This window comes from Saccostrea echinata, unplaced genomic scaffold, assembly GCF_033153115.1.
Source record: "Saccostrea echinata isolate AGI-Se365-2 ecotype Australia unplaced genomic scaffold, CSIRO_AGI_Sech_v1 ptg000028l, whole genome shotgun sequence".
Classification (NCBI taxonomy): Eukaryota; Metazoa; Mollusca; class Bivalvia; order Ostreida; family Ostreidae; genus Saccostrea; species Saccostrea echinata.
The window spans coordinates 11,899,901-11,914,420 of record NW_026889777.1 but is presented as its reverse complement, the minus strand read 5'-3'; the positions used below and the strand labels follow the sequence as shown (position 1 = coordinate 11,914,420).

General features: G+C 32.9%; 2 protein-coding genes across 2 annotated transcripts in view; one reads left to right on the top strand and one right to left on the bottom strand.

Moving 5' to 3' along the window:
- Positions 1 to 9,838, bottom strand: part of LOC133194123 (tubulin monoglutamylase TTLL4-like) — a 30,148-nt gene extending 20,310 nt beyond the window's left edge. The window contains exons 1-3 of the mRNA XM_061330097.1: positions 9,780 to 9,838; positions 3,020 to 3,291; positions 14 to 537 (exon numbers count right to left, since the gene is read on the bottom strand). Coding sequence (XP_061186081.1) covers positions 14 to 537; positions 3,020 to 3,182 — 687 coding nt within the window. The 5' untranslated portion in view covers positions 3,183 to 3,291; positions 9,780 to 9,838. The remainder of the gene's footprint in view (positions 1 to 13; positions 538 to 3,019; positions 3,292 to 9,779) is intronic.
- Positions 9,839 to 9,952: 114 nt separating this feature from the next.
- On the top strand, positions 9,953 to 14,205 carry LOC133193877 (synaptosomal-associated protein 47-like). Its single transcript, XM_061329793.1, has 4 exons — positions 9,953 to 9,970; positions 11,431 to 11,886; positions 12,401 to 12,935; positions 13,763 to 14,205. The coding sequence occupies exons 1-4, from the start codon at positions 9,953 to 9,955 to the stop codon at positions 14,101 to 14,103; spliced, it is 1,350 nt and encodes a 449-aa protein (XP_061185777.1). The 3' UTR covers positions 14,104 to 14,205.
- Positions 14,206 to 14,520: the final 315 nt, after the last annotated feature.

The window sequence follows — 14,520 nt, the reverse complement described above, 5'->3', positions numbered from 1 at the left end:
CTTTGTGAGCTACAAAAGCCTCTCTTTGAACAATATGAGCCTCTCTTTGAACAATATGAGCCTCTCTTTGAAGTGCACCTATCTCCTTAGGAGGAATGATATCTTTTTGGACCACCTTAGTCTCTTTTCTAACAGCACTCTGAGGCCTCATGAAAGAGTTAACAGGAAATGCTGAGCCCCCACTGCTGCTACTTGAAGCACTACTAGCACTCCCCAGCATAGAAGAGGAGGAGGGAACTCCCGAACTAGGGGTGGATCCAAAAGTTTTCACCATTTTCTGATGATTCTGGTTCAGCAGGTCTGACACAATGTCTTTGGCACTGAGCGGGCGGTTGTAAGGATTGGCATGTTGTTTGGCAGCCTGGGAAATGGGCGGTTTACCTACATTGTTTGGGGATATATAATTTTGTCCCCCGGTTTTGTTGAAGGGGACAGGAGCAGGATTAGGATGGCGGCTGACTCTAAAGGGAGTTGGGACCATAGGAGAGGTCAAGGCTGCTTGGTTGAGGTTGCTATAGGCACTGTTTCCATCAGGCCCTGAAAAGTATCAAACATTTTATCAAGTTTTTCTAGCTAACACCTATTCTGTACTTAAACGCATTTTTTCTTTGGCTAATTTGACCTCAACATACTCAAGACAAACATAATTCGAAAACTTCATAATTATTTTGCAGATTAACTAAAATTATATAAACAAAATTAGCTTCTTTTCCCCTTCTACATAGGTATTGGTTTTCTTACTAGGAAGAAAATTACGTTTAAACACATTGCTTAACATTAAAATAATTTTAAAAATATTGGCACTACTTTCATACACAAAAAAAGGAAGAAAAAAAACCAGTCTGGGTAAATTACCATACATCCAAAAGTGAAAATCTTTCAAAAAAAATCCTATCACAGACAAAATTTCCAATCCTAAAACTAGAGATGTACCATACAGTCTAAAGTCTTCATCTACCAATAAATGTCCATGAAAGCTGAAACACGGAATACGCTCCAAATTGGATTTATCATGAAACCCCCCATAAGCCCACTTTGGATAATGGTGGAATATCTCCTAAAAACATTTGTTGTTGAGCAATATTATCGTGATCGCAAAAACAATCAATGTTCATTACTGATTTTCTTTTCTTTGTCCCCCTCTTTGACCGGTCTAGCCTGAGGGCATTAGAAATTAATTGATTTACAATTACCAAAGATTTGTGTGCTTTAGATTCCGTCAAGAAGTTGACAAGTCCAACAGGATGCGAGCACTAATTAGAACACTGTCCAGTAATGATTTCCAATAAAAAGTCAATATCTTGCACAATTAACACAAGATTAATATCCCTCGTATAAGGCTGTAAGAGTTTCCTGATTTCTACAAGACATACTCCAGTTTCAGAGAGTGAATTCACTGGTTTTATTTTACAGAACTAATTTACTTTTAATACAATGTTATCTACAAAGGGAAAGCTGGCAAGATTTCTATTTATGGTACAATTTGCTGAGGCAAGGTGTTTCTCTTAGATATTCTTTTCCAAGGTCCAAGAAAATAAATTTAGCACAAGAATACATTCTGCATCACAAACATTTTGTTACCGAATAGGATTAGAACAGATCATGTTAAAATTTGTTTGTCTGTCTGTTTTTTTTTTTATTGGTTGCTTGTTGTCATTATTTCTTTCTTTCTTTTTTTCTATTAAAAAAAAAAAAATAGACTCATGAGACTTGAATAGAATGAAGTTCTGAAGTTTCTAAATACAAGAGACCATGTTTGAGATTTTTTTTCCCCAAAATTTTACTTTAATTCTATTGTTATAATTTAATAATGATGGATCAACACTATGGGATCTGTTGGCCCTCAACGATTTGTAAACAGCCTCTCTTAGAGTCTTACATGGCTTTACTGTATGTAATTCACTTTTTATTTTCGACAACTTTATTTTCTGGTAATTACGCAAGACCAAATGTTCACAAAAATTTCATTCTCACACATATAATTTTACTATTAAAGATTATATAATAATAGAGGAATAGCCACTATTTGTAAAAAAAAAAAAAAAAATTGTTTCGCTTAAAAATACTTAACAACAATCTCTAGAAAATAAAGTGCTGTGAAAATTTTGTGATCTACAGTACGTATCCCTTTAACCGATTCCAGAAATGATTAAATCTGGTTATTTCATTGTTCATAGCTGTGGCTATTCAGCTGCTGCTTAGTAAAACTGGTTATATGTATATGGTTACTTCTTAACCTAGAGCTATCAGCTTCTACTGAGTAAATCTGGTTTTAGCTGGTTTATTCTTTTAAAAAGTTATCTATGGCTATCAGCTGTTGCTGATTAAAACTGGTTCCAGCTGGTTAATTTTTACCTTGATTATAAGCTGTTGCTGAGTTAACATGGCTGTTAAAAAATTAGAAACAGTACTTTTTTCAAAAATAGGAGGTTCCTTGTGGAAACAATTTTAATTAAATATGTAATCAAATTTTTCTCCAAAGATTATTTTGGCCGGTACATTTATGACTTCAACCGGGTAAAAATACCGGGTACCGGCACATTTTCGAAGGCCTGTGAGTAAAACTGGTTTTAGCTGGTTAATTCTTACTTTGACTATTAGTTCCTGCTGAGTAAAACTGGTTCTCTCTGGATACTTCTTACCTGTGGCTATCAGCTCCTTCTGAGTAAATCTGGTTCTAACCAGTTAATTCTTACCTGTGGCTATCACCTGTTGCCTGTGAGTAAAACTGGTTTCAGCTGATTAATTCTTATCTGTGGCTATCAGCTCCAGAGTAAAACTGGTTCCACCTGGTTACTTCTCTGCACCTATCATTTCTTCTCTGCATCTATCATCTGCTTGATGTAGAACTGGTTGGAACTACCTTCTAACCTTTTGGCTATCAACATCCTCAGGTCCTTACCAGTAACACTTAAAGGTATCACTGCCTATTAGGTAAAACTGGTTGGATCTGGTTACTTACCTATGTTCCTAATTTCTGCTTACAAGGTAAAACTGTTTGGATCTGTTTACTACTCACCTATGGCTATCACCTTCTGTTGGTTGTAGAACTGGTTTGGTCTGGTCACTTGTTGATTGTACTTCAGCACTGGTTTCTGTGTGGTCTGCCGCAAAGGGAGCTGTTTCTTGAGGGACAGTTCCTCCAAGCTGGCAGTCAGGTTACTTAAATTAGTGTCCCCCATTGTGGAGGTCCAGGGTCAAAGGTCAAGAGAATCTTATATTGTGCTGATGGTCCATCACGTGGCCTGGCTATTGGACACCCATTAGTATCCTCTCCTGTCAGATAAAAGTCTGTAAACACAAAGAAGTTAAATTGTTACTTTTCATCAAGTTTTTATTTGCAGTATAAAGCTTAATTCCCTTCAAATCTTGTTTCTTGTATTAAGAAAACTTGTTTTTTCACAGATATCTCAAAGTTTTGTCTCGGTCCCATCATTGAGATAATGAGGTTTGACTGTACATGTTATCCAACCTGCCAAAATTGCATCTATGATCTAAACAATTATACCAGCTTAGATAAAACTTGCGTTTCCTAAGTTTTTACTTTTAAAGTAAATAAAATGACTATTTAGATTGCTAACATGAACTAAAATTGTTATAAATTTCATAATTCTGTCCATCAACAAATTGTCAAGGAGCTCAAGGTGTTAAACCTACAAACCAGCTTTTAAAATGATCTCTCTAAGTACAAGCATTTCTCACATTGACACAAAGGTTCTTTAAATCCCTATGTACTACTGATGAATGCTAGCATAATATGCCGTCACTTGACTAAATTAATTTTTATTTCAATGTTTGCCTAAGTATTCAAAGAATTTTTAAATAAAATGAAAGAATATATTTACAAATTTCCATTAGGAAATGGAAACGTTTATTACATTTAGGAAAAATATTTTTAGATACAATATACACTCTAAGAAATTCTATATTATGACGTTACTTAAAATGTGTAATTTTTTCATAATTTGTTTATCAACTTTAATTAAAAAAAAATCCAACTTACATCAGATGCTCATAAGAATGATATAACAACTATATTACTTATTACTTGTACTTATTACAGTTTAGATTTTTTTTTTAAATTAACTTATGCCTAGTTATATCATGTATATATTCCTGCTACTAAACACTTCAAATCAAATAATTATATCAATGGATAATTTCATCTTAAATATTTTTTTTTATTATTATAATTACTTCATCTTTTCCCTTTCTTGACAAACATTAATATAATAATTCACATAGTCTCAGTAACTTCTAAATTTCATCCCCTATTAGATCCTGTGGTCAAAACGATCAGAATCATCTGATTATTTTTCTCGTTATAACAGATTTCTTTCTGCAGCAATATGTTATGAGCAGCGCTGACAGAAATGACACATCATTGCACTGCAGATGAACCTGTCAGGGGCAATAACTCTTCTGTCAAACTAATTATCAAGGACAATGCCAAGTCACATGTTGCACCATACCAATGACATGAAGAAAGTGAAGGCTATATTCACTGTGGATTATATGCCTCAAGTATATCGTGTGAAATGTAAAATTAAAAAAAGAAAAGAAAAATAAAGGGGAAATATAATAACTCGCAGGTGATATTCATAATCTATTTTTTAATTTAGAATGTCATTGACAAGATAAGTAAACGAAATTTGGTTTGTATTCAAAAATGCTTAGTGATTGTTTATTTCATTTTATGAAAATGGAATAAAACTGAGAAAAGATAAATATCATTTACCTGCCAGAGAATATTACCAAGAAAGAAAATGCACCACAGAACTTTAGCTTCTAGGTAAGCACTCCATATAAGAACTTTGTATGTATTAAGGACCTAGAGTAATGGTGTACTTTAAGCCTTAGGACACTATAACACTTTACACAGCACGGGCTTTTAAACTCTCTAAATTAAAAATCCAAATTCAAATATGAAATCCAATTGTAAATTATTTGAACCTTCAGAAGCTTTTCAAGACATTTAACTGGCATTCAGGGTATACAAATGCAAACTTTCTTCGTCGTTAACTAGTTCAAACCCATCTCCACTAAAAAACTTTTAAAAGGGGCAGTTGTATGATGAAAACCATCTACAAACTGCTTTCGGTCACAAATCAGGAATTTCATTTTCCCCTGACAACTTTTATTCCACCATGTTACATAACCAGATACATCTGTATAGAACAAGATTAAATATATATACCCTCTAATGGGAAACTCTTCCTCACAATCAATTATTCCTGGCTGGAGTTTTAACAGCCAGCATCATTTATTCTTTATACATCTTCCCCACGTCTACATGCAATCATCAAAAAGGCCATTACACCTCTTTTTTTTGTCCCGAATCCAAACTGCATCTCAAAACCATATGTGTTCTCTGTATTACAATGTCACTGGTGGTCAACAACAAAATGCTGGGTTTGGTTCATTATAGAATTCACACATGATTAACTTTTGTGTAATAAAGCAAGGTCTTTTACTAATTAATAAAATAAATAAGTGAACACTATAGTCATTGCACTGGATTTGCCAACAACTAATTCAGAACAAGTGAGATAAAACAAACATCTTGGTAAGACTGTTTGCATTACATGCATGTGTACTTTAAGAATAAATGTCCAAAATTTAGTATACATAAAACAATGTAGTATGCTTTAATTAACTGGAAAAATTCTTATTTAAGGGTATCTTTTTGAATTGGAAATAGGAAAATCTAACGAGTCCTCAATTTATAGAATTTTTACGTTTGTATCTGGGTTGCTCAACAATTTTCATATCAATTAATGGAAGCAATCTAAGATCTGTTCCAATATATAAAAATCAAACTGATTACACTAAACCCACTGCTACTACAAAGTTTTAATCTATGAAATGTACGTATATGTGTGAATGCCACTGAGCTTTGAGTGTCTCCCGGTAATCTAAGCAAGCATTACAGTGACTTTGATCAGGGTCTTTGATGTGCTCCTCAATGCTGACGTAAAAGCCCTTTATAGGGAGACCCAACGATGAATAATTCAAAGTTATACCGGTACTTTCAAAAATAAAACACCATCAATATGGTAGGAATAGCAGGAATTTGGGAGTGGGTTTTTTTTGGCTGGAAATGTGTTATATAAGCAACACCATTATATTGATTTCATTCTGGAGTTCAGGTGATGCCTGCCAAAATCGTGATAATCAAATCAGGACTTGGTCCATCATTTTCTTATTGAATAGTCTGAACTCACTTGCATGAACTTTACAAGATTTGTATATATATATATATAAACATTAGCTAATATACATTGATTCTCATAAATAGACTTTCAAGTTCAAATTTCAAGCAAAAATATTGTTTTTTTCTTGGTTAACAAATAATCACAGCTCTTCAGTTTTACCAATATCTAAGACATATTCAGTGTTAATTGATTTAAGTAGTATACAATATAGTTATACATGATTCATAATTTTTCCAATTTATAGCTTCCTGTATAAGCCCAGGATAACCATTTGACACACTAACATGACTAAGGACCAGTTATCTTTCTCTAGACGAAGGGGAAAGCCTGAGGAATAGTCACATTCAAGTGATTCTGCTTGAGCATGCAGTGTCCAGAATTTCTGTTTTAATACCTGCACAACCGAGACTTAGTAGCTTTTCAGTGAATTTATACGGATTTTTTTTTAAGTAATTTAAATTTTAATGGTATAAATAGGATACAAGAGTTTTTTTTTTCAAAGAATTTCATTTATTGCCTTAATAGACATATTATATATAAGTTCAGTATAATTGTGTTTCATGGTATATATGCTTGGCATTCTTTACAGATCATGGAAACAGTGAGAATAGATTTCTGGAGGATGCATAAGAAAATAGGGCTGTCATGAGTACCCGAAATAACCGAGAACCGCGGTCAAAGTTGTTCGGTTCGGTTCCAGTTCCATTTTTCCGTATTACGGTTCGGGTCTGATTTATATATTAGAGTCTTTTCAAAACAAAAAATGGCGTTGAAATCGAAGGAATGATGACGATTATTCACGATAACAGTGATAAATAAACATCACAACTGAAATCTACTTCATTCCATGACAAAACGCTTGTCACGGAAGTATTAGATAATCAAAACGAGCAGGAATGGTCAGGTTGTGGCTAATAGTAGGCTCAGTCACCGATGTCTAGACGTTCGCATGGTTAAGACTTGTTTTCAATGTAAATTTAATATAACAAATAAAGGTTTTTCAAGTAAAATTCATGAAATTAAGGTTTAAAATAGATGTAAATAACCGACCCAAAAAACCTGAAACCGAACCGAAAATTTACAGAACTGACCCGACCTGAAAAATTTGGAACCGTGACAGCCCTATAAGAAAACTACAATATTTTATAAATTATTTTATAAAAATATATGGACAAGCTAAGTGTTTAAAGACAATTTGTGCAGAGCCAACTAGTTCACAAATTGACATAGTAAAATAAACCACTTCAAGGTCAAAGTTGGTAGTGTATTCTTTTAATCCTTTTATGATCATATTCCCGTGCATGCTTGTCCTATCTGTTCATTAAATGGATCATATCACTGACACAAAGAGTACTAAAACATTAAAACACAGAATAATCTATAATGATCACAATTTATTCTTTATCTCTGATCATTGTAAACTTTGTCAATATCAACAATGCATTCTTTTAAGGGGCATAATTCTGCTGTATCATCGCTAATTTGTATATCATTCAAATGCCTTCCTTGCAAATTTTAAAAACATGTTGGTCATAGATACACAATACATATATCTATAATGATCAATTAAAACTTAAAAAAAAGGGGGGGTATAAAATAACATCAACATTTATTCCCTCTGCTATAATACCATGTACTACTACTACTACTATCTTATATGCATATTAAGTATTTTTTTCATGTCAGAAAAATGTGCTCTTTCCTTTTTTATTTAAATTAGAAAGAAATTGATGAAATAAACTCTGTATGGCTGCCAAAGATAAGAGTTTTAGTATTCATGTACATTTTTAATTTAGACAACATAATGAAATCTTCGGATTTTTCTATGGAGAAATTGTAGTACCTGGTATTTTTTTTTTACTTCATAATTAAGTCATGCAAAAAAAAAAAAAAAAAAAAAAAAAAAAAAAACCTGTTGGGGAAATTAAATTATGCAGACAGTGAGATGTTTATCTGATGGACCTCTAAGAATGTAACATTTACAAAATGATTTGCTCTGACAGTGCATTTTAAAACTGACTTACTTTTACTACAAATATTAAGTATTGATTCTCCATGACAGCACTAAAATAAACCGATACAAAATAATCTATATACAGTATATTTTATTTGAATATTTAAATTTAACATTAAATTCATGTAACCAGAAGTTCCAGTTTGAACGATTAAAATTCATCACAATCAATGAAAATAAAATTCAATTTACATACAAAAAATAATCAATTAACATGATTATATATATAAGCAGATATGTTATTTAATTGGCAAAGACCTTAAATCTGTTTCGAGTTTTAACAGTTAATTGTCACTATTGAATTCATATCCTTGAAGCATAGTATTAAGGTTGGTGCATATGAATTTTTTTGATTTTTTTTTTTTTTTAAATTTCATCAATATGATATATATAAGCAGACTACAATGCAGCCTTCAAAATGAAACACAATGCAAATTCAATGAATTACTTTGGAAGTTTGTCAAATAAACGCCAAGTTTAAATAATATCGGGTTATTGTTATTTATATTGTTGAATTGCAAATTTACAAAAGGGGACTCCGATATAATCAAACTGCATGTCATAACAAATTTCAGTAAACTAGCAGAATTTCAAAGCAAAATAAATTTCAATGCATTAATTGATAGAGAAGCACTTTTTATTAATGAGTAGATATTGGAGTAGACTGTGTGAAATGTATAGGGAGAATATTTTTGAGAACCTCATGATGCTGTTTTTAACTTTGATGTTTTAAAAATATTTTCTGTTTTCTGTTGATTTCTATAGTCAAAAAGCACTTTAAGCATTTAATTAATTACCAAACATGCATCAAGATCATGATGATTATAATATCTGTGTAATTCTTAAAAAATGGTTAAAGTGCAGATCGAGCAGCCAATTTTTAATATTTTCGAAAATATTACAAATCAATATTTTATTTACTGGAGCAAGTCTATATACCCTCCAAATTGCATTTGGAAAAATTATAACATATCTCTAGCTGACACAATTATGGCCAGTTAAAAAAATAAGACTCCTGTTTGTAAATCAATGATAATCATCATGATACAGGCCAAAATTTTCGTCTAGGAGCAATTTTTGTCTAGGAGCCTGAAGGACGGAATTTAATTTTTAAAGCTTAAAACAGACCCTTTCATAATAGTATTACTGCTGACAATCAGGGTACATCAGCTAAATAGCAGCTAAATAGCAAGGAGAAGCCTATAAAAATAGTATAATTGGAAAAATACCTACAAGGGCAGTTAAATTATCACGATCATGCATGTGACATAAAAACAGTGATAGTATAGAATGCTTTCCGTCTTTAAATCAGATTTGGAGTTTTCTGCCTACTGAAAAATAACAAATGCATAGTATTACTGCAGTGATCATTCATCTGATCAGCTGATATTAACCAGAGCCAGATTTTCCTCCCATTTTACTCATATCACATAGAAAACATAACTTTTACTCACCAAAACGTCCAGGAATTTAAAAGGACCATGTTTATTTAAATCTAGCCATTCATTCAGATAAACAAAAGTAAACAATGTAAATCTCCTAGAAGTTACCTGTTGATACTTGATAGCCACATGCTCGATACTATGGGAAACACATACCGCCCAGTATCCACCAATTAAACCGACCGTTACTTTGACACGCCTGTCCAATGGTGTTCCATGATTCAAATACTTCCGCTAAGGTACATAACTCTCAAATTATTTATAGAAAATGAAAGTAGGCGATGAAGATTGACAACAAGGTATTCATAGCCGTAGAACACTGTCAAACAATAAGTGCATTTTGAGAGGGGGTTACGAGTTAATACATCATCAGAATACTTTGTTGACTTGCAATTTTATGAAACGGAATACTTTCAAGAAATGAACAAAAATTGCATGAGCACAGGTACTTGTAGTTAGAATAATCTAACTGTGTCTCGGGACAGGCCCTCACCACAGTTAGAATGCCTCCCATATACCCGTAATGTAGCAGAAAATTGCAGAATCGCTCCGAAACGATTTTGGAGAAAATTCATGAAGTTGCATTGAAAATAACAGTAAAATTAATCATAACAAACCTTTTTGAGACTGTAAATACCTTTCATCTAAAAATTTAATCCATATAATGGAAGAATTCAACAGGTTGGGACCAATCGCCTAAATGGGATATAATAGCCCGTTTGGGATATAATATCCCAAATGGGATATAAATTTACAGTGCAAAAAATGAAAAATTTTATTTTGGCTATAAATATCATAAATCCGCATCAGAATTTTTAAAAAGGAATAACTTTTGGCATACAAGTTTTTCTGCAACCCTACAGTTTGTTAGATTGATCCCCAAGAAGTTTAGGAACTTCCGAGGGATCAATCTCATAAACAGTGGGCATTCAGAAAAACTCGTAAACCAAAAGTTATTCCTTTATAAGTATGTTGATGCGGATTTAAGATATTTATAGCCAAAATTAAATTTTTTCATCTTTTGCACTGTAAATTTATATCCCATTTGGGATATTATATCCCAAACGGGCTATTATATCCCATTTGGGCGATTGGTCCCAACCTCTTCAACACTTTTTCACCAACGTTTTTTACTCGTTTCAAATTTACACACCATGTTGACATTCGGAACTCTCGGGATTTTTCAAAGTAAATGCACTGAGTTAGAGTTATCTCCCGTATTTTCTTTGCTACATTGACAATACACGGAACGCATTCTATCGTTAAACCGAGTCTGTAGGACATTTATCATTTTAACGATAGAACATTCTATCTAAGGTACTTGGGTCTTGGTTTATAAATATGTAGGCCTTTATACCTTTATTGATATTGGAAAAAGTACATACCAATAAGGTACATACATATTTATAAACAAAAAACCCAAGTACCTGTGTATGAGCAAAGAAGAAAATTCTTTTTAGTTTTTTTTTTTTTTTTATCATTTTGCGTCGGTGTCTCTTATACGTTTTTGGATTGTCACGTTTATTGCGGAGAATGTCCAGGGTTTAAATCCTGGATGGCTCCATGTATATTTTCTCCCTCCTATGACAAATGCTAATGTATTCACCCTATATCAAACATTAATTCTTTATGACAGTGAACACATTTGCCGATGCAATTGATTCTTATTTGTGTATACTGAACTAGTCATTAAATATTACAGTAAAATATGAAACATTTTTTAACTTGTAGGTTTAATTCCATGGAGTTATAATGAGAGCTTGTTAAAATGTCTTCAGAGTCTTCTACACACGAGACTTACACCATTAAGTCATGGCCATGTAGTTATTATGACAACTCCTCAAGAAGATGGATTTATGGGACTTTGTTTATCATGGGCAATGGCATAAGATTTACAACAGATCATGAGAACACACTAGATATATTATATTCTGACATTGTTCAAGTGAAGAAGTGCATGACAGGTTTAATATTTAGAGCCATGGTGCTGGATACAAAAAATGGAACTAAACATTGGTTTTCTTCATTTTCTGATATTTATATAGTTGTGCAATTTATCAGCTTCTTTCTGAGGTCAAAATTATTACAGAAAAAGAATGCTTCTACACAGGATAAAACAATAGAAGGTCGAACTGAAATGGGACAAAATCTACTGAGTGTTGCTATTGACTCAGAGACAACACTGAGAAATGCTGCAGAGACACTTGTTACACAGGTACAACTGACATATTATAACAACTGATGAAAAATAATGTATTGTTCAATTTTAAATGGATTTATTATGATAAAAATGCATGTTATAAATAAAGGAAACATCAAATTTCATGAAAGACATGTAAAAGTTTAAATATCAAATTTTCATAATTGAACTTTGTGATCTCGAACTTTGATATTTCTATTCCATGGATGTGTCAAAGTGAGTTTAAAGTACTCACTACCCTTTTTAAATGTATTTTAACCTGTTAATATCTTGAATCTTTGGGTGTCTTAATTGGACCTATCAAGTTCAAGATGGGATTTGGCTGTATATTGTACATAGACTAGTACAAGTACTCTTAAGTGATAAATGTTTTACATCATGAACATAATGAATGTATGTTCATGCAGATCTAACAATTAACTTCAAGCATAAATAAAAATAAATCTAGTTCCATAAAACTGATAGAAACTTGTCACAGATTGTGTAGGTATAGACTTCTGACTACAAGTTCATGATCTGTCTCATGCAGGGTCATCAGTTCGATTCTGCCATGGCGACAATGATGGACCTTCATTCAGACTTGGACGTGACAGAAAATCTTCTTTCAGGTTTAGAATCTTGGCTCGGACGCTGGTCACTTCCAGAAGAGTACAAAAGCAATGACCCCCTAGTGGTTAGTGATGCTGACCTCTCCATGGAGGTGGATTATGAAATTCTGTATACAAAACTAGAACCAAACAAACTCAATGCACAGAACTTAGGAATCTTCAGAGTAGCCCAAGATGGAATTTATCTGATGACAGAAAAGCAGAAACTGGTACACTGCTTCAAGTGGAAAGATGTGTCTCGGGTTCGGGTTGTTAGTTTGTGGGAAATCACAGTGACCCAGTTTCAGATAGGGAAAGCAGATATATCATACAGCCTCGTGTTTACATCTGTGTATAGCGTGCTTGGTATCCTGGATAAACGACTTCGTAGTAAAGTGGAATACTCCCAGGATGCCTTCAGAGGAGATTCGTCAAATATGAAGCCACTTAGAAAGACAGTCAACACCAACTCTTCTAGTAAGTATCTTGAAGTTTGTCATGTGAAATGTGCTTGCATGAAAGACAAATATATCCTAACTAAAGTAAAAGGTATTGCAAATTACTTGTTTCCAGTAAATTTAGGTAAAGAGCTATGTTCACTTTATGCATAAACTGGCCATCCTTAATTTAGTACATACACATGTACATCACCATTTGTCCTTTTCAAACATCAATATAAAGAAGAGACTTCATAGTACTTTCATTTTATAAAATACTTTCCTTTGAAAATCCAGGTGTTGGAAAACAGGCTTTGTTAAAAACACTCTGGTCCGCAATCCAAAAATTATAATCTCCAGAAACAGTTCTGTCATGAAAAATCTGCACATTTTGGATCAGAGGTTGTTCTCTATACTAAATATTGAAAATTAGCTCAAATTTTTGGCCATTTTTTGACAAAATTTTCAGACTATGGAAATAAAAGTGAATCAATTCATGACGATATATGAATGCATTGAATAGCTTAAGAAATTTATGGCATTTTCAAAAGATATGCAGTCATGAAAGGTCCAAGTGATATTTAAAGCAATGTCAACTAAAACTGAGCAGTTTCAATTTACAGAAATTCACAGGACTAAAAGAGACCTTGAGTGAACCTTGCTCTTTATTTGTCTTTCTTATTAGATACACTTTGCTTAATATATAAGAGTAGAATTTCTAACCTTAAAACATAGTTAAAAAATACATGAGCTTAGAATACTTATTTACTTATAAAATTAAGAAACTAAATACTCATTATTCAGAGTGTGTAACCTGTGGTGAGCTTTGAATAATAAACAATAAAAGATAAATTTTCCTCATTACAGCAGAACTGTTTCATCAGAAAACTGACAGGTTAGACAATAATGTTTCTGCAGTCAGAATTCCACCATCTGGTGGTCACATGACAGGAAATTACCAATCAAATCCAGCAATACATCCAAGGGACCAATCACAGCAAGTCTCACTACAGGCCCCTCAGAAGATCGTAAGTGACCAGGAAGTGTCTGAGCTTAGTAGCATTCTGGGAGATTTGAAATCTCTGGCTCTCGGAGTTCAACAGGAAATGGTCGATCAGGATGAGAAGATTGATAAACTTAGTAAGACAGTGGAGGAGGCTAATGTCAGGGTGGAGAAGACAGTAAAACGTGTTCAGAAACTTTTATGAATGCATTATAATAGATGTATTTTTTTCTTATACTCATGGTGATTATAACTTGTATGTTGTATGCATTAGCCATGTACTTAAAGAGAATACATTTTTAAATACCGATCTGTAAATTTATCTTTAGTCTTTTTCAAAAAATATCCAGTATTTAGCAATTGCTTTTGCTGTTTACTTATGGTTCTTGTTTTGTCCAAAACTGAGGTATCAAGTTTTAATTTTGAACTGGAAAATAATGATCTCATTCACTGTGAACATCCAGTATATCAAATTAAATACTATGGAATCATCTATGTTCGTGGGGACCAATGTTCCTGGATTTCTTGGGTCACCCTTACCCTTACCCACAAATTTACATCTCAATAAATGTTTATTAGGTCTTTCCACCTTTCTGTGGAAAGACCTATTGAAATTGTTCTG